General features: G+C 48.1%; 1 protein-coding gene across 1 annotated transcript in view; it reads right to left on the bottom strand.

Moving 5' to 3' along the window:
* Positions 1-23,083, bottom strand: part of LOC147890762 (protein GAMETE EXPRESSED 2-like) — a 334,794-nt gene that overhangs the window by 46,110 nt on the left and 265,601 nt on the right. Inside the window, exon 13 of the mRNA XM_087389820.1 lies at positions 8,427-8,440. Within this exon, the coding sequence (XP_087245946.1) occupies positions 8,427-8,440 (14 nt within the window). The remainder of the gene's footprint in view (positions 1-8,426; positions 8,441-23,083) is intronic.

Below are 23,083 nucleotides of genomic sequence, written 5' to 3'. Positions count from 1 at the left end.
AAGTTGCTGCAACTTCAAAAGGATGTGGATTTTGAGAGCTCTCAACAGGATCTGCAGTTAAGTTGGTGCTCCTCCACCATCTGCAGATCAGGACATGCCTTCTCTTATTCCTGACCATGTTTTAGTTGAGGCCACTGATGGTATTCCTTCAGCTCCTTCTCTGGATCCTGGCCCTCCCTCTCCTTCCAAGCAGCCCCCTTCCATTTTAGTATTGCATGCACTTCTTATTGATTGAGGGAAGGATGTGGCACCTAGCTTGGCAGCTCTCTTGCAGGCAAAGATTTTACGGACATTGGTGCCGTATTTGATTCAAAGAAGCTCTTTCTCTCCTCTGGCTAATTTTGGAGAGGAAAAGTTTTGTGCTGCCCTCTACCTTTGGTGATAGTGTTCTTCTAGTTCCTATCAATAGAGCATCCACTTCCATAGGTGTGGGGGTCACATCCCCTGTGGACTTTCCTCGTCTACTACTCCCAAGAGATGCTCTTCATAGGAGGGAGGTGTTTCTATTGCCACCAGGTTGGGTAAGGTTTCCCCATTTTCTTCCTCCTATCGATGAGGATTGTTAATTGGAATATGCAGGGATTCCTCATCGTTCGCTGAAGGCAGCTGATTTGTAATCATATTTATCCACGTGTTATGGGGATCTTCTTGACATTATCTTTATTCAAGAATACAAGCTGGATGTTAAAGACTGTGCAAAGTCAAGTAAACTGCTTTTTGGTCACACTTTTTGGTCTCCTTCCTTGGGCAACATGCATTTTTGCCCCTTGTGGTTGGACATGGTACTATCACACCCTCTAGAGAAGAATGGATTTACTTCTTATTAGTGGACACAAGGTTGGTCTTCTCGACCTCTACACCCCCAACAATATAGGGGAGCATGTCCTTTTTCGAGAAGAACTTCTTTGGGCACCAATTGCAGATACACGGGTGGAGTTTCCTTCAAACCAAAAAAAAGGGGGAACGGAAGGTGGCCTTCACTCTCTTGGGAGAGCCTCTTGGGATGTATTTCTTTTCTTGTTCAGTGGCAGAGATTCTTGATAGATGATGCTTTTCACACTTTGCCTCACTCGCTTTCATTCTTGTTGATCGAATAGGAGCCATCAGATGCCTATCCATGCTTATTGACTGTAACAGGGGTTTTACAATAAGAACTTGATGCTATCTTATGTATTGCTTTTGATATTTACTCCTCCCTTCTTTCTGCAATGACACACTTGCAAGAGATGATGTTAGACTTAGAGTTTGGAAGGCTATTCAACATTGGTGAGATCTAATTGAGAGTTTTACTTGATGCACCTTTTAAAAATCTTGATTTTTTTTTTGGGCAAAAAGAGACCTCCATTAAGTATGAACAAAACCCACGAGAGCAAGCTCAAAGATGAAATACATCATTCAATGCATGAGGAAAAAAACACATCAGAAAGAGGTGGAAAACAACCAAGGTTGAGGCTGAAAATGCCATCTCAACCCTGTAGTGGACTGAGAGAAGAAGGGGAAACCCCACCACTCTCTAAAGAACATAGAACTCTTAGCAGAAGCTTTGCGAGAGGACCCTTGCATGCTCGCCAAGTGGCAATCAATGTATGTATAGTGTCTCCATGTACTGGCCAAAGAGTGAGACTAGATGCTCTCCGCTCTACCTGGAGACCTCTCAGGGCACCTCACAGATGTTCGTCTTCTTGGACGAGCATTCTCCTAGGTTGTTTTTGACTCCCTGGAGGTAGCAGGTACAGTGCTTCAAGCTAGTCCGTTAGCACTGAGCTCCACGAGGATTTTTTTGGCCCCTTTCTCATTGGGGTTTGATCCTATCGAGGAGGATAGCTCGACGACGTCACTTTTCATCCAATTTCCTGGCCTTCCTCAGGTTTAGCATTGACTTTTGCATTCCATTGGAGCTGCCTTTGGGATGGTTACCAATCCCCCCTCTCCCTGGAATGCCTTCCTTAGCAGCAAAGGCAGTCAGGTCGGATGGGGTACCATGTGTTAGTGTCATTACCTCTGACCCTAACCTCTCGGATGACCACATTATGCTTTAGCACGCCCAGATGGCTCCTTCTTCAGACAGAGAGTCGACATTGCAAGGAGATAGGATCAGTGTAGGATTTGCAGGACCCTTGGGCACTTTGCCAGATATTGCCCAAGGAAAAGAAAGAAGAAAAGACCTTAAAGGTCCACGAGTGCGCCTCATAGCTCCACCCGACCTGGACCTTACTCATGAGATGCCAAACTCACTTCCGGAGGACCTCATTCATTTGATTCCGAAAGGGGGTTGCAAGAATTTAGTGTCTCAGTGTGGAGACCGATTATTTTGCTAGGTACTTTGTATAAAATCTTAGCAAAAGCTATCAGCCTTTGTCTGCAACCCTTTCTACTAGATCTTATCCATGATATGCATACGGGCTTTGTGCATGGCAAGGGAATCTTTGACAACATTTTCTCATTTTGGGAGGCTTCTAATTGGGCCATGCGTACTGGCGGCAAGCTGGCCATTCTACTCCTGGACTTTGAGAAATCTTCTGACAGGGTAGACTGGGGCTTTCTGGAGGGCACACTTACTCGCTTTGGTTTCTCAGATGCATGGATCAGAGGGGTGTCAGCCCTCTACAGGTCAGCCCACAGCTAGGTTCTTATTGGTGGAGTCAGGGGGGACAGGTTTGAGATTACCAAATCACTCTGCCAGGTATGCCCTCTAGCCCTCTTTCTGTTCTTATTTGTGGTTGAAGCTATGAGCTATTACATTAGAGCTCAAGCTGATATTGTAGGGCTCAGGTTTCCATTGAGGCTAGAGGATGGGCCCTTAGACAGTGAGTTGGCAGATGACTTGGCTGTTTTTTTGGATGCTACTCAACAAACACTTACCTCATTTAGGATGGCGTTGGATTTGTTTTGCATTGTGGCAGGTGCACACATTAATTGGAACAAATCCAATGGCTTTTGGATCAATAATGAGGACACTCTAGACTGGGGGAATGACATAGGGTTCACTTGGATTCAGAGGGGTGTTTCCGTCAGATATCTGGGATGCCAAGTTGGGGTGGGGCTCTCTCCACCAGCAAAGCAGTTTGCTCCCATGCTGGAGAGTATCAGGAGGAAACTCATCTTTTGGAGTTCTACCACCTTGCTTCCAGAGTTGTGGTTGTGAACTAGGTATTATTGGCCACTGCCTGGCTCATTTTCTCTTGTTGGTGCAGGTCTAGAGGTTGTATTGCTCAGCTCATGAGACCTATCAGGAACTTCCTATGGAGCAGTTTAGATGGCACCTCAGATGTTGTAGCTAGGGTGGCTTGGGAGACCCTCATCCTCCCCACAGGAAAAGGAGGTCTCAATATTATTGAGCTGAACTCGTAGTGTATGGCCTTGCTATGCAAGTTCGTAGTACGTGGATTGATGCCTGGACAGGAGCCCTGGAAAGATTTCTTCTCACGCACCAGTCAATCTTGTACTCCATCTCATGGGGGAGATTGGATGGACAGCATCAGACGGATCTTTACTTCAGCCCATCTCAAATCTCCCCCTTCCCCTCTCATGGCTACTATTCTGAAAGCTTGGGGCAGCTTCAGAAACACTCTTCGTAGAGTTCCACCCACCTCTCGTGAAGAAATTCACAAGCAACATGTCATGTGGAATGACTCGATATTGGATGACCATGGAAAGCCACTTGGAGTGTCACACTATATGCAGTGGTCTAGATGGGAGAGGGAACCTGCTTCTACAGTAGGCGCATGGCAGGCCTTTAGGAGACTTCCAAAGGATCAAAGACTCTTAGTAGTTGGCCACCTCAGAGGGAGTGCAGTCAGTGCATGATATAGTAGATAGAGGTAGCGATTCCGGCAAAGGAGATAGACACAGATGACATGCCGATCTCACAGAGTCCACTTGGTGGGGAGTGTTCTCAAGGCTGGCATTCCTTTACAGGTTATTGTCCTACGGGATGCACATGAGGATACCCTTGTCTTTGATGTTCAATCGGGAGTTAGACTTACCAGATCTTTTGATGATATTCTTTTGGAGGTTGCCTTTCAACCTGTCAAGATTGCAGGTTTCATGGAGTGGAGCATGGACTCACAGTGGTATCTTGATCCTAATCCTCCTCTTCTTACGCTAGGGTCTTGGAGACTCTGGTTATACGGTGGTTCCCCTATTAGATTCCTACAGTGGGACCTAGGGTGGTGGAAATGGATTAATGAGGGGCACCAAGAGAAGAGCATCCTCTTCTTTCATTATACAGTCAGAAATGCCCAGAGATTTCAGCTCAGCAGTAGAGGTTGGAGGCCCTCCAAAGCCCCTCATTGGGATAGTTTTCAAATTTTTGCAGTTGTGCGAAAAAACTTTTGGCGTAGGCTTTGGAAATCCCTCGGGAATAGAAATATCACTCTTTTATTTTGGCTTTCTATTCATGGAGGGATTGCACTGAACCTATGGAGATCCAAGTTGTTCGGGCCTGACCCTACTTATCCTTGTTGCCACATTGCAGTTGAGTCAGTACAACATTGCCTTTGGGAGTGCAGACGGGCAAGGACGATCTGGAAAGGTGTTGCTAGGATTTTCAGCATCTTTCATACAACACCTTTCTATATGACCTGGGGTTCAGTAGCATGGTTATCTCTTACTGGCCCTCATGTGTTCTTCGAGGGACATGATCCAGATCCGGATTTCATTGTACGGTGACACTCAGTGGAGTCTTGTTCCCTCCAGGATCTTCCCTTCACTCCTTTCAGAGCTGCTCATGCTTCAGTAAACACATCATGGGAGATTCTGGCTAGCATTGTAGCTTGGCATATTTGGAAAGCCAGGTGTACAGAGGTGATGGAGGGTACCCAAGTTCACCCCTCTGAGGCTATGGCCAGTATTTGGACCGGCACAGTACACACTCTGATGGCCATCTGGGCGAGCATGCAGGGATCCTCCAGAGCAGCCACTGCCAAGAGAGTTACTTTTTTAGAGTTTGGAGAGGATCTCCTTTCTTCTTTGAGTCTCCACAGGCCCCTCATGCATAGCATGATGTATTCCCACATTTGAGCTTGCTCTCGTGGTTGAAGAGTAAACATGGGATGCATCCAATGCCTCTGTGCATCTAGCTCTCCAGATAAGCCACGCTGCAATGCCAGTACCTCCCATGAAGAGTCCACCGAGGCATGCACAGCTCTAAATGGTGAGGCAAGAACATCATCTGAAGAGCATGGCTCACCTAAGTGGCATCGAATCGATAAGGCCCAAGAAGAGTCATGTCCATCATAAAAGGCCTGAGGCCCCAAAAGAGAGTGCCAAGCAACTGAGCCCAACTCATGAAGAAGGGGGAACGGACAAAAGTATTGAGAATCTTGGATTATCCCCCTCCAAATAATCCTTGCCTTCATACAATCCTATAAGTAATGCTGAACTAACTCCATAACAAAATGGCAAGAAGGACAAGTAGGGTTGGCTCCGAACCTGGATCTCCATAGGTTCACTACAATCCCCCCATGAATAGAAAGCCCAAAAAAGAGTGATGTTTCTATTTCTGAGAGATTTCCACAGTCTCTTGCAAAAGTACTTCTGTATGTCAGCATAAATCTCAAATCCCTCCCAATGATGAGATCTGGATGACCTCCAACCTCTACAAGTCCGCTGAATTCTCTTGGCATTGCTAACAGTGTAACGAAAGAAGGGGAGGCTCTTCTCTCAGTGCCCTTCATCAATCCACTTCTAGTCCCTGGGATCCCACTGCAAAAACTTTATGGGAACACCCCCATAAAGCCACAATCTCCATGCACCCAAGGTAATAAGATGCGGTTGAGGATCTATCTACCACTCTGAGTCTGAACCATGATCCACAAGACCAACAATCCTGATAGATTGAAATGCAACCTCTAATTAAACACATGCGTGGATCTAGACAGCCTTCTATTCGGAAATGGAGTCAAGTTGAGTCAGTTTTGGTTTGTTCTAGTGAGTCCTAGTGTGAGTTTTAGTCTAGTGTGTCCTATGGATGCCATGTGTCACATTGGGAGTTATCCCATATGCATTGGTACTAATATGTGTGTGTGTGCGCTCTATATAAGAGTTGTGCTTTCACTCATTGGTCCACAGGCTTTCTTCGAGGGACATGACACGGACACATCTTTCTTTGTTCGACGACACCTTGTGGAGTCATGCTCCCTCCAGAATGTTCCGTTTACTCCATTCAGAGCTCCCCACGCTTCTGTAGACACATCTTGGGAGATTCTGGCTAGTATTACAGCATGGCATATTTGGAGAGCCAGATGTACAGAGGCTTTGGAGGACTCCCAGGTTCACCCTTCTCAAACTATGGCCAGCAGATACTATACACACTTTGATGCCCATTTGGGCGAACATACAAGGAACCTCCAGGACTGCTACTGCTAGGAGGGTTGCTTTTCTGAGAGTCTGGAAGGATTGTCCTTTCTTCTCTGACTCTCCTTCAGGGATGAGGTGGCATTTTCAGCCACCACCTGGGATTTTTGTTTGCTCATTCTAAGCTGTTTTTTCTCATGCTTGACATGATGTACTCCCGCACTTGAGCTTGCTCTACGGCTTTTATTCATACTTAATCAAGTACTTTTCTTGAAAAAAAATTAAAATAAGAGCTGTGCTTGTCACTTGTCACAACAATCAAGTATCAAGCCTACAAGCTCTTTGGTCTACATGTGAGTACTTTCATTTCGTTCATTGCTCTTGCTATATTATTTCCATTTCATTATGTCTCTCTTCGAGTATCATTATCTCTCTCCCTAGCCTACTCTCTCTCTCTCTCTCCCTCTCCACCATGCACTTTCATGTGGTATCAGAGCCTCCTTTACTACCTTTCCCTTCTCACCCTTAGCCTCTCCATGAGATGCTCTTCTTCAAAAAAATCAAGCTTGGAGCTACTGCCATTGGTGAAGATACTGGTCTTGGATCTCTTCATCGCGAAAACTTAACTCTAGACTCCTTTTTCAACAAGTTCGTGGCCTCTATACCAGCTGCCACACTGTTTTGGACGATTTACGGTTTGGTTGAGGTTGTTTTTCAGCTGCTATGTTTATCTCTACAGTCGCCCACCTCTATTTCTGCTGGATGACACTCTGAACAGCAATTCCAGTACTGAAACCTGAGAAAAACAGTCAAAACTGTGTTTTTTGACCTAAAAGTTGAGTTTTGAAATTTCAGCTTGAATACTCATTATTGTTTGGGACTTTCATGATCATAGGGCTCCTGAGTGTTGCTAGGACACTTTACTGCAACAAATTTCGAAATGCCCTAAATGTTTTAAAACCCTAATTTTTGACAAAAACCTAATTTCCAGAATTTAGCGCTTTGTTGACTTTTACAGTTCTTTGGCATAATTGAAGCCTCTGACATGTAAAATTTTGGGAATTTCCCAAAATTGATGTAATTTCATTACTATTTGGTACATTCATTTGGGCATTTTGTCTCCTTTGGGCATAATTGCTCAAATTTGAGGCTCTACTCCAATCTTGGTGACTCAAATCGCGACATTTTGAGAGTCATCATGTGATTTCTCCTTGTAACTGCTCCCATGGCCGACATCGACATATCATTCGGGGCATTCTCGCCATATTCTTCACTCTTCGGATCAGGATGTGCACTCTTATGTATAGCTGCTACTTGAGGTCATTTACGGGTTCTATGCCCTTGCTATGCATAAAATGAATGAAATATATTTTTCTTTTCTATGATTGGGGTCAATAAAGGTTCTCAGCCTTGGTAGTCTTCCTAAAATGATGTATTGATTTTATATTTGTCACGTGTGGCTCCTTCTTCCTCATTAGCTATTTATTAGACTTGGCATGTGAGTTCCAAGATGTTGGTGCATTGGTCTCCTAGACCTCTGAGTTGATCATGCATCCATGCATGATGAGCCTCTGAGCCATGCTAGGTGAGCCTCTAATTCTATACCATGTTCACTAGCCTCTGAGCCATGCTCACTTGCCTCTAAGTTAGCATGGGAGCCATGTCTAGTTCTAGACCGTCATTGCACAGTTCGATGACCGTCATTGTCATGTTCTGTTCCATTCCAGTAGTCAGTCACCTTTCCTCCATGGGGAGGTGTTAGGAAATGGAGTCAAGTTGAGTCAAATTTGATTTGTTCGAGTCAGTCCTAGTGTGAGTTTTAGTGTAGTGTGTCCTATGGATGCCACCTGTCACATTGGGAGTCATCCCGTATTCATTGGTACTCATATGTGTGTGTGTGCGCTCTATATGAGAGTTGTACTTGTCACTTGTCACAACAATCAAGTATCAAGCCTACAAGCTCTTTGGTCTACATGTGAGGACTTTCATTTTGTTCATTGCTCTTGCTATTTCATTTCCATTTCATTTGTCTCTCTTTGAGTATCATTATCTCTCTCCCTAGCCTACCCTCTCTCTCTCTCCCTCTCCACCATGCACCTTCACCTTCCTCTTGCAAGGACATTAAAAACCATGGCATCCTCATCTACACCACAAAAAGCAATAATCTGTAGAGGAATCATTGCATCAATTGCTGAATTCTACCTGCACTCCCTCTGAGATTGCTTACTAATTGAGCCTTACGGTCTTCTGGAAGTTTTTTGAAAGCTTTTTGGAATCCCACAGTAGAGGCAAGGTTCCTCTCTGACCTAGACCAATGCATGTAGTGAGAGGTACCAAGTGGTTTGCCATGCTCATCAAGTATGCTATCATTCAATATGGCAACCTACCTATGGATCTCTTTAGGAGAGGAAGGGGGAACTCTCTGAAGGGCACTCTTGAAGCTTGCCCAAGCCTTCAGGATAGCACTATTAAAAGGGGAGGAAGGAGACTTGAGGTGGGCCGAAGTAAAATCCCATTTGGTACTCTCCAACCAGTTGAATTTAGGATTGCACCTTTTTCCCTTTAGGAGGGAAATAGTCCATGCTTAGATGGGTTGGCATCCTCCTTTGTCGTTTCTTTTTGGGACATGATTGTAGACCATGCTACTTCAACCCTACAGGGTATTTGGGCCTCTCATGGTATGCTTGGTTAACTTACAGAGGGTCTCATTCTTATCCCAACGGTAGGGGTGTGTGAATTCAGTTTCTAATGTAGGCTACATAGGGGGATTATAGGGGGAAATATACAAGGGATTTTAAAGGCTGCGTAGGAGGTATAGCGGGTACAGGGGGTGACATGGGGTGGGTTGGGAAGCATAAGAGGCTCCATAAGGGGGTTGTGGGAGATAATGTAGGGAACAACCTAGGGGACCTAGGGGGTAGAGGCTATATAGGAGGGAGCCCCTTGTTGGGTTAGGGGGCAAGTAGAAGGGCTTCATAGGAGCTATGTATGAGAAGTGTGGCTGAGCTCTACTTTACTGCCCCTGCTCCCGAAGCTGCTCCTCCAGCCCACCTCTACTCCCCTCCCCTCCAGCCCGCCTCCGTCTCCCCCGCCTCCCGTGCCACTCCTTGCCAGCCCCCCCGCACCTCCTCGCTCGCCCCCCCCCGCCTCCTTACCCTCCTCCGCCCCTTCTTGCGCCTCCTCCTCCACCCCCCGCGTTCTCTCCTCCTCCCCATCTTCTCCCTTGGCTGCTCTCCGCCCCCCATCCGTGCCTCCTCCTCCTCCACCCCCGTGCCTTTTTCCTTCACCCCCGCTCCTTCTCCATCCGCTGCCCTCCACCCTGCCTCCTTCCCGCCTCTACCCTCTCCACCTCTGCTCCATACTCTCCTCTCCTCCCCCACCGTCTTGTCTCCCCCCATCCTTCGTTTCTTCCTCCCTTTCTGCGCCGTTTCCTACTTGCCACACTTGCTTCTTGACCGTCTTCCAAGCTTTCTTCCTTTCCCCTTTTTCCACCCCTCCTCTTCTTCCTGAGCAGCTTCGGGTTAATTGGCCTACGCCTCGGAGAAAGTAAGCTTGGTGGTGACACTTGTCTGGCCAGAAGGGCTCAAATGGCAGCACATTCAAATCCCAAATCCGTCAAGGTTATCCTTTCTCCAGCAGATAAGCAACAGGTGTAGCATGCAGTTCAATCCCTCCAGGACAAGGCGATTGTGGGCAAAATTGTGGGCCTCACACCCACAAGGCAATAGGTGCGAGAGTGGATCCAAGCGAGCTTCGCACTAGAGGGTGACCACATTCAAGAGGTCACTATCTATAGAAGAGGTGTCTTCCTCATCCAACTGAGCTCCCTCGATACTGCCTTTGACACTTGTGGAGCACAGCCCCATCCTCCTTGGCCCGCATTTGGTGTACCTCTTTCCTTGGTACCATGGCTTTAAAGTGGAGGACATGGACACGAAACACTAGGTTTTCCATTTTCCAGCTACGCAGCGCTTCCAAGGGCTCTCAAAGGAGTATAGAGCCATCCTCCCCTCCATTGGTCAGGAATTTGGCACCTTGCTCAAGTCTCTGCCAGATTTGGCCGCTTTAGTGGTAGCAGATGACGGGTCCCAAGGATCAGACTAGTGGTTGAGAGCCCAGAGTCCCTCCCAGAGTTGCTCCTCCTAGAGACCCTCGAAGGAGAAACACTTCGCCAACAAGTGGAGATTTTCGGGTTACCAGGCTAGTGTCTTTGTTGTAGACAGATGGGTCACCTAGCCCCATAGATTGCCCCCACGACCAAGGTCGAGCCCCTCCCCCCCCACCCCCGTAGAGTAGGTAGAGTCAGCAGGCCAGAGCCCAGCACACCCCTAGACAGGAGCAGTAGGAGTCTCAAACCCCCTAAGTGACCTCCTCAGAAGGAGACTGGACCCAAGTTAAAAAGAAAAGAAACCGAGCAAACAGGCCCACAAGCGTCGCAAGCAGAGGGCTAGACGCAGAGAGAGATAGGGCTTTTCGAGAGGCACCTGAGAAGGAGCAGCAGCAGGAGCTCTTACATGGAGATCCACCTCCCCCAGCAGAAGGGGCCACTGCCTAGCCAGAGGATCCTCTCGTGATGGAGGTTCAGCATCCGCACTCACCCTTGCATCAGCAGCAACAAGCCCCAGGAGCTCCTAGTCCAGTCAGGGAGGGAGCCAGAGGGAAGGGGCTCGTCCTCCTGGTCAGCAGTTCCCAATCTCCAGCCTAGGTGTCCCTTACTGCGGGACTTCTGAAGATTGGGACCCTGGAATTATCTAGAGATTCGGGACTCTTACCCTCTACTCCTGGAGGTAACACTTGTGGTCTTGCAGCTCCGAAAAGGGAGTTCCATCAGCGTAGTCGGCTCCCAGACACACCCGGTTTGGAGAAGTGGTCCCCAGTGGTGTTTGATGCTATCATGGGAGATCAGATTTCACGCATGATGGACGAGTGGATGGGGCCACGGGGATTGGACCTTTGGCACGCCCATGGTGCGAAGGTGAATTTTCATCTGTGCTTCACACAAGAGAAGCTGATGTGTGGTTTGGTGGTAGGAGTTATCAGATTGCCGCTTGAGGCAAAGGTTGATCGGGCATACTACTGGCCACTCTACAAGTGTGCGGAGTTGTTCGAGGTGGACGTCTCCTTCATGATGAAGTGGGCACGGAAGATTAGCATTGAGCCGGTGTCCACCTTAGTATGTCGACGTACAGACATGGACTCCTCGTCCTCCAAACCCCCGGCAAAGTCACGTAAGGCAGTCTTTCTGGAAGAAGCACCCACTCACAAGAGAGCCTTGTTTGCTATATCCCCGTCCTCATGAGTTTGACCATAGTGAGTTGGAACGTGCACGGGCTCCATGACCGTGCTCGTAGTCAGCCGCAGTACTTGATCCTTCGGTAGGAGTTGCAGAGGGCAATGGTAGGGTGGACAGTGGACATCCCTTTGATTCAGGAGCATATTTTCTCAGCATCATACATCAGACGGCGACACCACCTTCTCCCAAGGAGAGCTCCGGAGGTGTGGTCCCCTGAGTAGGACAGAGCGGAGGGGTCTGCATCTCAGTCTCATAGACAGTGGCTCTAGAGGTCTATGATCAAGGCAAGCTTATCCCAGGACGGACAATTTGGATAGCAATTAGGATGAGAGAGTCCAGGATTGGGATCTTGAACGTGTATGCCCCAGCGTGCAGATAGCACCGTCCGGCCTTTTGGAGGAGGCTTTCAGAGTGTCTTCCGGATGTAGATTCCTGGATTGTTAGAGGGGACTTCAACAACTTGGAGTTTGGGGAGGACAAACAGGGCGGCGCCTCCTCCTTTGAGATGCTAGTAGCAGCAGAGCGGAGCACTTGGGCGTAGTTCATTTTCATGATCAATGGTAGAGACCCGTGGCGAGAGCCAAATTTCAGCAAGATACTTGGCAGCCTCCTCTTCTCTTTCGGACAAAGGAGACATGATGGACTCCTTGAGAGACTAGACCGCTTCTACGTTCCAGACTGGGCAACACAGAGGCGGCTCTATCAGGATTCTGGCAAGTACCACGATGTCAGACCACTCTCCAGTAGTACTTCACTTAGAGAAGCCTTGCAGAGGTCTTCCCCAAAAGGGGGTCTGCATTGCAGAGGACCTCTTGCAGGACGAGGAGATTTAGCAGGTCATGGTAGGGATTTGGCAGTAGTCAGAGACGGCACCATGCGAGCACTAGGCTTCGTGGGTGGCCGATGCGATCCAGAGGAGCAGTGAGGAGTTGCAGGCTCATGCCCTTAGGCGGAGGAGGACTCTTCAGGAGCGCGAGCGAGCACTGAGGAGAGACCTCGCCTCCATAGAGCGGCTGAGCGGCTCACGGAGCAGGACCTAGGATCTCATTGGCTTAGGGACAGGTTTGAGAGCGCTCGCCTTGAGCTTCAGGACATGGAGATTCGGCGGGCTCAATCCTCCTATCACTCTTCCCGGGCCCGGTGGGTACAGCAGGGGGATAGGATGACGAAGTAGTTCTTTCAAACCACTGGAACTCAATCTGCAGGCACGCAGCTACAACATCTTCGAGATCCACAAGGCATTATACACACTAACCCGTAGGAGATTTTAGACCTGACCATAGGTTTTTACAGCCATCTCTTTTAGACAGAGAGGATGACTTCAGTTGGTCTTGTGGCCCGAGAGGTAGTTTGGGATCACATTCCGACGGTAGTCTCGCAGGATTTGTGCAGCAGTCTGGAGGAGCCTTTCACGGATGAGTAGCTCTGGGCCCTCTCAAGGGGCTCTCGACTCGGAAGTGCCTGGCGTGGATGGCTTGACTCCGGCCTTCTTCCGGAACTTCTGGGAGATCATCTCCACCCCTTTCCGAATAGCTTGCCAAGAGATTTTTGACATGGGCTCCCTCCCTCAGTCCCCGAGTAGGGGCCAGATTTGTTTGATCCCGAAAGGGGGAGATAGGTCCGATATCCGGAAGTGGAGACCAATTACTTTTCTTGATACGGCATACAAGATCCTCGCTAAAGTCTTGAGTTTGTGGTTACGGCCCCATCTTACTGACATCATTCACGACACATAGACCGGTCGTCCAGAAGCGCAACATCCTGGACAACATCTTCACGTTCAAGAGGTAGTGGATCAGTCCAGGGAGGAGTCATAGCCATTGGCCATCCTCTTGGATTTAGAGAAGGCCTACGATAGGGTGGAGTGGTCCTTCTTGGACGGTACTATGCTGGGTTCGGGTTTCTCAGACAGATGGGTCAAAGGAGTTTCTGCACTTTATGTGGGGAGCTCTAGCCAGATGCACAAGCTTCTCTACTGGAGCTCACGGACAAAACTCTCCCTAGCAGGTCGTGCCTTAGTGGCAAACCAGGTCCTTGCCACGGTCTGGTATATCGCCTCCTGCTGGTGTTTTCACAAAGGGTGCATTGGGCACGTCCGACAGTTGGTTCGAAACTTCCTTTGGGCAGGTTTGGACGGCACGAGGAACACTAGAGCCCGGGTTGCTTGGCAAACAGTGATCATGCCGCAGGCACTGAGAGGCTTGGGCATTATCGATCTAGAGAATCGATCTAGAGAGCCCTCTTGGGCAAGTTGGTTGTTCGCGGCCTCACCCCACATGCAGAGCCTTGGAAGCTCCTCTTACAACAAGGGCTTCTTAGGAACAACCCACACACTGGGAGGCAGTGGCAACTTTCACACAGATGGATCGTCTCAGAGGCCCCCATTACACGGAAGGGTTCCCCCTTGATGAGGCATAGGGTCTGGTAGAGATTAGCAGGGGACCTCGTTCGTGCTTAGCCCAGATGCAGAGAGAAGTACGAGCGGCAGCCCCTTGTTTGGCATCCAAAGATCCAAGATCAGGAGGGGCGTATGCTCGGACATCGTACTCACATTGGTTGGGCACAGTGGGATAGTGGACCAGCTGGGTCCTTTGGCAGATGGAGCAAATTACCAATGGAGGCAGAGGTGAGGCTTGGTGCTGTAGCGCAACTGCGAGAGGCAGGGCATCGGATTAGAGAGATTGACCTAGCTATCCCTAAGTCCTGGTGGGAGGGACTTCACATGTGAATGGATAGCAGATGGTTGGGCCAGTTTTCTCGAACTGGTGTCCCCTTAAGGATGATGATGCAACGAGGCAGCACCACGCAGCCCGGTGTTTTCCGTGTAGGACTTGGAGGTCTACTCCACACACTCATTGAGAGAGACCCAAAGATGGATGGGAGTCTTGATGGGATTCATTGGCATATGATCAAAGTGGTTGGACGTTTGGGGAAGGAGTGGCACATTGACCCTCCTAGTATCTCAGAGTAGGATGCCCCCAGATGGCGCCTCTGGCTTTGGGAGGGTAGGCCCTTGAGGGAGGTCCAATGGGATCCACCGCGAGAGTGATTCTGGCCCTCTAGGGGCGGCCTTGCCGAGTAGGTGGACGAGGTGCCCTTCTTTTCCTCTACCACACGGATTGGCAGGAGGCTTTGGATGGACTTTTCAATGTGGACCCCTTCGAGGGAGAGGCATTGGGTGGCCCAAAGAGTGCCCCGGGAGGTCCGTTCCAGATTTTGGACGCAATTATGGTCCAATTTGTGGCCGAGGAAGATATCCTACTTCTGTTGGCTAGCCGCCCACGGAGGCTTGCCCATCGGCCCGTGGTTGGAGCAGATGCGGGTGGAGGGGTAGTTTCACTGTTGCTCTGCTGGTTTTCTAGAGACGATCCCGCATTGGTGCCTCTGGAGCTGTCGTAGCGCAGCAAGGATTTGGATGGAAGCCCTCATGATTATGACCCGTATGCATAGTCTTCACAGGGACTACACTTGGGGGATGGTGGCCTGGTTGACTCAGGGAGGACAATAATAGAGTGGAGCAACAACAACTTGTAGGTCCCTTCATATACAAGAAAAGATGCAATATTTGGTGGTTGGTCTGTGATAAGGAAAAAAAAGGAAAGACTTTGTACTAGGCACCGAGACAAACCCCCACAAAACAACTGACTGAACATGGATCACACAGACTCAAAGAGAGACAAAAGACTACACAGCCCGAAACAGATAAACTTAGAACTGAACTTCCCCCCAAAACTCAGAGAACAGCCAGCCTCAGAATACTATGAACCCACAGCCAAAACTCCCAAGCTTCCATCAAGAACAACAGCTCGTAACTCTTCACATAGTCATAACTGCGCCACAACATGTCCTTCATGTGACGAAAACCAGCAACATGGCCTCTCTTATCATCACGGAGCATTCAGAATCTGTCTACTCCAAATTTGCAGTCGAGATTCACAGCCAAGCACCCCAAGACTCCAGCAAAAGCAAACAGCCCGTCTCTTAGGCTCCCAACAAGAGTGCTATTGATATCCTTTTTATCTAGGAACACAAGTTGGATGCCAGTGATTGCTCCAAGTCTGGCAAACTGCTTTCCAGTCATACTTTTTGGTTGCCTGCCTTGGGCACCAGGGGGGGCACTTCTATTTCAGTTTCGCAGTCGGTTCTCCCCTTGGTTGTTGGACACGGAGTCATTATTCCCTCTAGAGCTCAGTGGATTATTCTCTTGATTGGAGGCTGTAAGGTTGGTTTCCTTAACCTGTATGCCTCCAAAATTAGAGGGGAACGTGTCGTTATGTGGAAAAATCTACTCTCCTGGGCCCCCATTGCAGATTCATGGGTGATTAAAGGTGACTTTAACATGGTTGAGTTACCGTCAGACAAAAAAGGGGGTAGAGAAGAAGGACTTTACTCTTTGGAGACAGCAGCTTGGGATGCCTTCCTTTTTCACTACTGTGGCAGAGATACTTGGTTTAACGATGCCTTTCTTATTCAGCCACAGTCCCTCCTGTTCTCTTGGTCGAACAAGAGGAAGCAGATGCCTATTCATGCACGCATTGACAGATTCTATGTAGATGATTGGGCACTTGACAGAGGTGGATTGGTATGCATTACTGCTGGGATTTCCACTTCAGACCACTTTCCTGTTGTGCTGGCTATCTCAGAGTCTTACTTGAGAGGCCGATCTGCTAGCATCAGGATTCCAGATGCGTTGTACACAGAGGAGAACCTTACAGAGGCAGCCCTGCAGATATGGGTTTCGCATGTCCAGGGTGGGTAGCCATTGCCATCATAGGTAGCTGCTGCCCTTTCTGGTATTAGCGACTTCTACCTCTCAGTTGCTCGTACTAGGAGACGAGATATTCTCAGACGTGAGATTGGTGTTCACCAGCAATTGGCAGCTTTGCAGAGGGAAGAGCAGAAACGGCCTTCAGATGCTTGGATTCAGGAGCGCCTTGCTGCAACAAGGGCTCATCAGCAAGTATTGTTTGATCAGAGTGTTTGATCAGAGAGCAGAGTATGCCTTTCATGCACGGGAGTCCTTCTGGATTTAGATGGATGGCAGAGTCAATAAACACTTTTTCTCTACTCTTGGCCCTAGACATAGTAGAGAGAGTGTATCCCAACTTACTGACTCACACGGAGTTTTACAGACACATCCTGATGATGTCTTGCGCATAGCTTCAGATTTTTATGCCACCCTGATCCTGAGACACGGGATAGAGAGGATGCTAGACATGTTATTTGGCACAGCATCCCTTTATTGGTGAAACCGGATATGCATGTTTTGCTTGATGCACCTTTCACCAACATAGAGTTCAGAACTGCATTTTCAGCCCTTCACAAGGCCAAGTGCCCAGGTTCGGATGGCCTTATCCCCTCTTTTTTCATTGCATTCTGGGATATGATTGGAAACTACATTACTTCAGCCCTGCAGGGTATTTGGGACTCTGGTGATATGCTTTCGTCGCTTACAGAAGGTCTCATCCACCTTATCCTGAAAGGAGGTTGCAGAAATCTAGTGTCCCAGTGGAGGCCTATCACACATCTAGGGACTTGTTACAAAATTCTGGCCAAGGCAATCAGCCTTCGATTGCATCCCCTTCTCCCAAATCTTATTCATGACACTTAGACGGGATTTGTGCATGGTAGAAGCATTTTTTATAGCATTTTCTCTTTTTGGGAAGCCTCAGAGTGGGCCATGCAGCGCGGCCATAATCTAGCCATTCTACTTTTGGATTTTGAGAAAGCTATGACAGAGTAGATTGGGGTTTTTTGGAGGACACACTTCTACGTTTTGGCTTTACTGATGCTTGGATCAGAGGTGTTTCCTCCTTGTACAGATCAGCCCACAGCCAGGTACTTATTGGTGGGGCAAGGGGTGAGAGATTTCAGATTTCCAGATCAGTCCGTCAGGAATATCCCCTTGCTCCTTTCCTTTTTTTTGTTCGTGGCCGAAGCTATGAGTATCTATGTTAGATCTCAAGCTGACATCTTTGGGCTGAGACTTCCCATTAGAAGGGAAGAGGAGTTACTTGACAGGGAGTTGGCAGATGACACAACAGTTTACTTGGATGCCACTCCACAGACGCTCACTTCTTTCAGGACAGCATTGGATTTATTTTGCTTGGCAGTGGGGGCGCAGATAAATTGGCATAAATCCAATGGTTTTTGGATCAGTCATGAGGACACCCCAGTTGGGGGCTTAACATAGGATTCACTTGGGCTCAGAGGGGTGTCCTTGTCAGGTATTCGGGCTGCCAGGTCGGCTTGGATATTTCTTCCACGCAGTAGTTTGCTCCCGTGTTGGAGAGCATCAGGAGGAAGCTCCTTTTTTGGAGCTCAGCCAAGCTCGATCTTGCCTCTAGAGTTGTGGTGGTCAACCAAGTTCTCTTGGCCACGGCATGGTTTGTTTGTTCTTGCTGGTGCTATTCTAGGGACTGCATCACTCAACTCAGGAGACCGATTAGAAATTTTCTTTGAAGTGGGCTTGATGGCACAGCAGATACCTTAGCCAGAGTGGCTTGGGAGACCCTCATCCTCCCTACATAGGAAGGGGGTCTCAATATCATTGATCCAGATTTACAGTGCAGAGCTCTACTATGCAAGATGGTGCTGCGGGGACTTATGCCAGGGCAGGAACAGTGGAAGGCCTTCTTATTAGCAACATACAAAGGTGCACACCTTCTTCAGGAGGAGACTGGATGAGCAATATTAGGTGGATCTTCACCACAGCACACCTCAGATCACCTTCGTCCCCTCTCATGATCGCCATTCTAAAAGCATGGGCTAGTTTCAGAAGCACTCTTCGGAGGATTCCTGCTTCCTCTCGTGAAGAGATTGATAGGCAACCCATCATGTGGAATGACAATATTTTAGATGATCATGGCAGACCACTTGGTGCCTCACTCTACATGCAGTGGTCCAGGTGGGAGAGGGGACCTGCATCATCTTTGGGGTCTTGGAAAGCTTTCCACAGGCTTCCAAAGGAGACCAAGTCTCAGTTGAAAGGACATCTCATAGGGAGTGCTAGGAGGATCTTGCAGATTGAGGCAGCCCTTCTAGAGGAGTGGGTAGACACAGATGATATGCCACTCACTTGCTCCACTTGGGCAGGTACTTTTACGAGAGGCGGTGTTCCGCTTCAGGTTTTGGCCTTTCGAGATGCAAAGGAGGATGCTTTAGTTTTTACTGTGCAGGATGGTGGCAGATTGCTCAGATCCACAGAGGACATCTTGCTTGAGTCTGCTTTTCAGCCTATCAGGGTTGTAGGTCTTTTAGTGCAGGGATCATATTCGGAGTGGTTCCTTGACCCAGACCCCCGGCTACTCTCCACTGGGTCTTGAAGGCTTTGGCTCTACAGGGGAGTTCCCATTATAGTTGCAGTGGGACCTTGGAGAGTGGGAGTGGATTGATGCACGACATCAAGAGAAGAGCATCCCCTTCTTTCGTTACACGGTCAGTAATGCCAAGAGATTTCAGCTCAGTAATAGAGGTTGGAGACCTTCCAGAGTTCCTCATTGGGAGACATTTGATATCATTGCGGATCTGCAGAGGTGCTTCTGGAGGAGACTCTGGAAATCCCACAGGAATAGAAAGATCACTCTATTCTTTTGGCTTTCTATCCATGGTCGGATTGCAATGAACCTTTGGAGATCCAGGTTCGGAGCCGACCCTACTTGCTCTCGTTGCCTCTTTGCTTCGGAGACTACTCAGCATTGTTTATGGGATTACAGACAGGTGAGGATGATTTGGATGGGGGTAGCCAGGATTTTCAGTCACTTTGCCCACTCCCCATTCTTTATGACATGGGGCTCCAGGACCTCAGGTATTTTATGAGAGACTTGACTCCTCTCGGGCCATTTTGGTTCGACGTCATCAGATTGAGTCCTGTTCGTTGGACGTGGTACCACACCTTCCTTTTACAGATATACATGCCTCTGTGGATGCTTCTTGGGAGATTTTAGCGAGCATAGCATCCTGGCATATCTGGAGAGCCAGATGCACAGAGGCTATGGAGGGTACTCAGGTTCATTCCCCGCACACTTTGGCTAGTATCAGGACAGACACCATACATACTTTGATGGCCGTTTGGATGAGTATGCAGGGAGACTCCCGTGCAGCCTCAGCTAGGAGGGCTTCTTTCTTTAGGGAATGGAAGGATTCTCCTTTCTTCTTTGAGACTCCTACAGGGTTGAGGTGGCACTTTCAGCCTCAGCCTTGGTTGTTTTTCACTCACTTTGAGGGGGTTTTATTTTTCCTCAGGATTTCATGATGTTGTATTTCCGCTCAGAGCTTGCTCTAGCGAGTTTCTTTCTTACTTAATAGAAGTCTCTTTTTTGCAAAAAAAAGAAAAGAAATGGTACCTGACCTCAATATGTTTGGTCTTTGCATGAAAGACCGGGGATTCTGTGCTAGCTGAATAGCACTCATGGAATCACTATGCAATGTCGGTACACCTGTATGAATCCCCTCTCTTTTAAGCTTATAGCAATCCTTTTTCATGTGGCCCTTCTTGCCACAATAGTGACACTCAATGTTCCGTGCCCTGGACTTGCTACGGGACTTTCCTCTTTCTTGAAACTTCCCCCCGGACTATGATCTGCCCCTTTGCACATTTAAGGCTGCATCCTGCTTGTTGCCTTCCATTGACTTCTGTTTAATCTCCTCGGCCAACAAGCTACCAACCACATCATCAAAGTTCAATACTCCACCAGGTGCAGAGTTATTGATAGCAGTACGAAAAGTATCCCATGAGGATGGTAATGAGCATAAGAGAAATATTGCCCTCATTTTCGCATCGAAATTCAGCTTTTGAGCTTGAAGCTGACTGAAAATGATATTAAATTCATTCAAGTGCAAAGCTATGGATACTCCCTCCTTCATGTGCAGCTCAAACAGTATCTTCATGAGATAGACTTTGTTTGAGGCAGTCTCTTTCTCATATGTAGCACACAGCTTTTTCCATAAAGCTTCCGTAGTCTTTTCAGTGACTACTTTGAAATAAATTGTCTCCCCAAGATGAAGTCTGATGGTAGACTTTGCCAATGCATCCAACTGATTCCATTCATCTGTGGACATAGCTGCAGGCTTAGCTGCAATCCCTTGCAAGGGTTTTATCTGCTTCTTTTGAATAAGCACATCCCTTATCTGTTCTTTCCACAAAGAAAAGTTTGTCCCATCAAACTTTTTAATGCTGAAAAACTCCTTTTCAGACATGGAAGAGGATGCCATGATGCAAATAAAGCAAAATCCCAAATACTAGTGCCTGCAAGAGAGAATCACACCAAATACCAAGTGCACCCAAATGTGTATGCCACAATAGAGTGAAATATCACCAAAACTCAAAGCTCAAAGCATCAAAAGATACAGCTGATTCATGTGCATGTACTATGCATCCATATGAGCAAATTTGGCCTGCTGGAACTCCAAAATCCCAACCGATGAGTGAGAAATAGAAATCAATACCTAGCCATTGCCATGTGGCATAAATCTAAGGTTTCAAAACCTTAGAATGAAAAATGCATAACAGAGAGACGAAATCAAATACACAAAGATCTATAACTTTGAAAATACTCCACCGAATCGCGCAAGAACTAATAGATAGGGGTTTTTAGGCGTCTGGAACGCAATGGGACAGATGGTTTTGAAAACTGTGGTCTCAATCACTGGGTCCAACACACGGACTGAAAAACGTTTTTGAAAACTGAACTGTTTGTAAACTCCACCGGAGTGCGAATGATGAGCAACATAGAAGTTTTAGGACCTTCCAAGTCCACTGGAACTGACAGATCTACAAATGGTTGCTCCAAACTTGAGTTCCAACACCCGGGCATAAAAACGTTGAAAGTGACACAGTGAGTCAGAAATCCAACGAAATGATCCCAAATTCAAGAATGAAGGTGTTTCCAAGTCCCTGAAGTGAAATGGACACCAAAAGCAGGCAATGGTTGTCTCTACAAGTCAATACGGGATCTTTGTCGTCGAACGGAACAGGGAAAAGCTAAAAAATGACTTTTTCTTTGAAAACACTTAACAGGCTCTCAAAACCACTTCGCAAAACCAAAGTGACTTTTCCAAAGGTTCCTTCAAGGTCTTTGCACACTCGGATGCAAGTAAAATCACCCACAAAGCTTCCCACAGAGCTTCTCCTTCCTCCCACAAAGATGTTGAGCTTCCACGCATTCACGCACGCTCAGCTAGATCACCCGGGCTCTGATACCAGTTGAGAGTGCTCTCAACGAAAGCGGAACAGAAGAGGGAGAGAAAGAAACAGAGACCCACACAAGTTTTTGGTGGGTGCAGAACGCCCTAATCTTCTTTTTCATTCATTTATATATGTGTTTGAGTATTGTACATAACCGGGGTAAAGGCACAGTGACCTTTAACCCCCACAGAGATCTCTCCTGCCTGCAGAACGGGGAGAGGGTTTGGTGCCGAACCCGATAAAGAGGGAACCACTGGGTCTAGGGGAGAATTTGCAACCGGGGAGGAGGTCAAAGTTGAAGCATCTCGGACTGTGTGAGGTGAGACTGGAGGGACAGCTCGAACTGAAGCAGAGTCAACTAATGCATCCTCTTGAACTGAAGGTGGAATCTGCACACGAACCATAACCCAGCGAGGTGCGGTGGATGTCCCTGAAGGTCATGAGGCACCGAAGGCAATAGGTGACAGTACCAAAGGAGCGCTTTGTTGATAAGGAGCACTCTGGCGAGTAGGAGTTGTACCACCACCCTGAGGAGGACCACCCTGTCAAGGCCGAGGAGCAAATGCTGGACCTGTATCACCTCCCTGATGAGGCCGAGGAGCAGGTGCTGAACCTATACCACCCCCCTATCGAGGCCGTGGAACGGTTGCTGTATCAGAAGGCTTCTTGGGCCTTTTCTTCTTCCTGGGGCAATCCTTGGCGAAGTGCCCAATGGTCTTGCGTATCCTGCACTGGTCCTGCCTGCCTGCAATCTCTACTCTTTGACGAAAAAAAGAACCATCCGAGCGTTGAAGCATAACATGGTCCATTGTGAGGTTAGGATCCTTATGGAGAACCCTAACTCTAGGTACCCCATCAGCCCTGGTTGCCTCTGCTGCAGTCAACGACAACCCAGGGAGGTGGGGGATCTCAACAACCACGCCGAAATGCTCCCCAATAACAGAAAGAAGTTGATGGTAAACCTGGGGAAGCCCGAAAAATGTGATGAAGAGCGAAAATTTTTCCTTGTCTGCCTCCACTAGGTCGAAACCAATATTGAAGGCGTCAATGAAAATCTTCCTATGTCCCAGGTGTAGAAACTCAGCTTTGAGCAAGGCGCTCGTAGCCTCTAGAGTGTCAAAGACAACGTGGAAAAAACCTTGTCCTAGAAGACGAACATCTAAAAGTCGTGGAGTGAGGTTTGGGATAGTCTCTAGCTTGGGACTTGGAAGGGTGAGACCAGAAGATGCCTGCGATCAATGTGGTAGAGCATTCAATCTCTACGTCCTTCTTGAGCTGCTACAACTCGTATTCAAAAAATGTAATAG

This window comes from Dipteris shenzhenensis, chromosome 18, assembly GCF_047967505.1.
Source record: "Dipteris shenzhenensis isolate YYH24624 ecotype China chromosome 18, Dip_SZ_1.0, whole genome shotgun sequence".
NCBI classification, from domain to species: domain Eukaryota; kingdom Viridiplantae; phylum Streptophyta; class Polypodiopsida; order Gleicheniales; family Dipteridaceae; genus Dipteris; species Dipteris shenzhenensis.
Note: the sequence above shows the minus strand (reverse complement) of the source record. Positions and strands in the feature narration are given on the sequence as shown.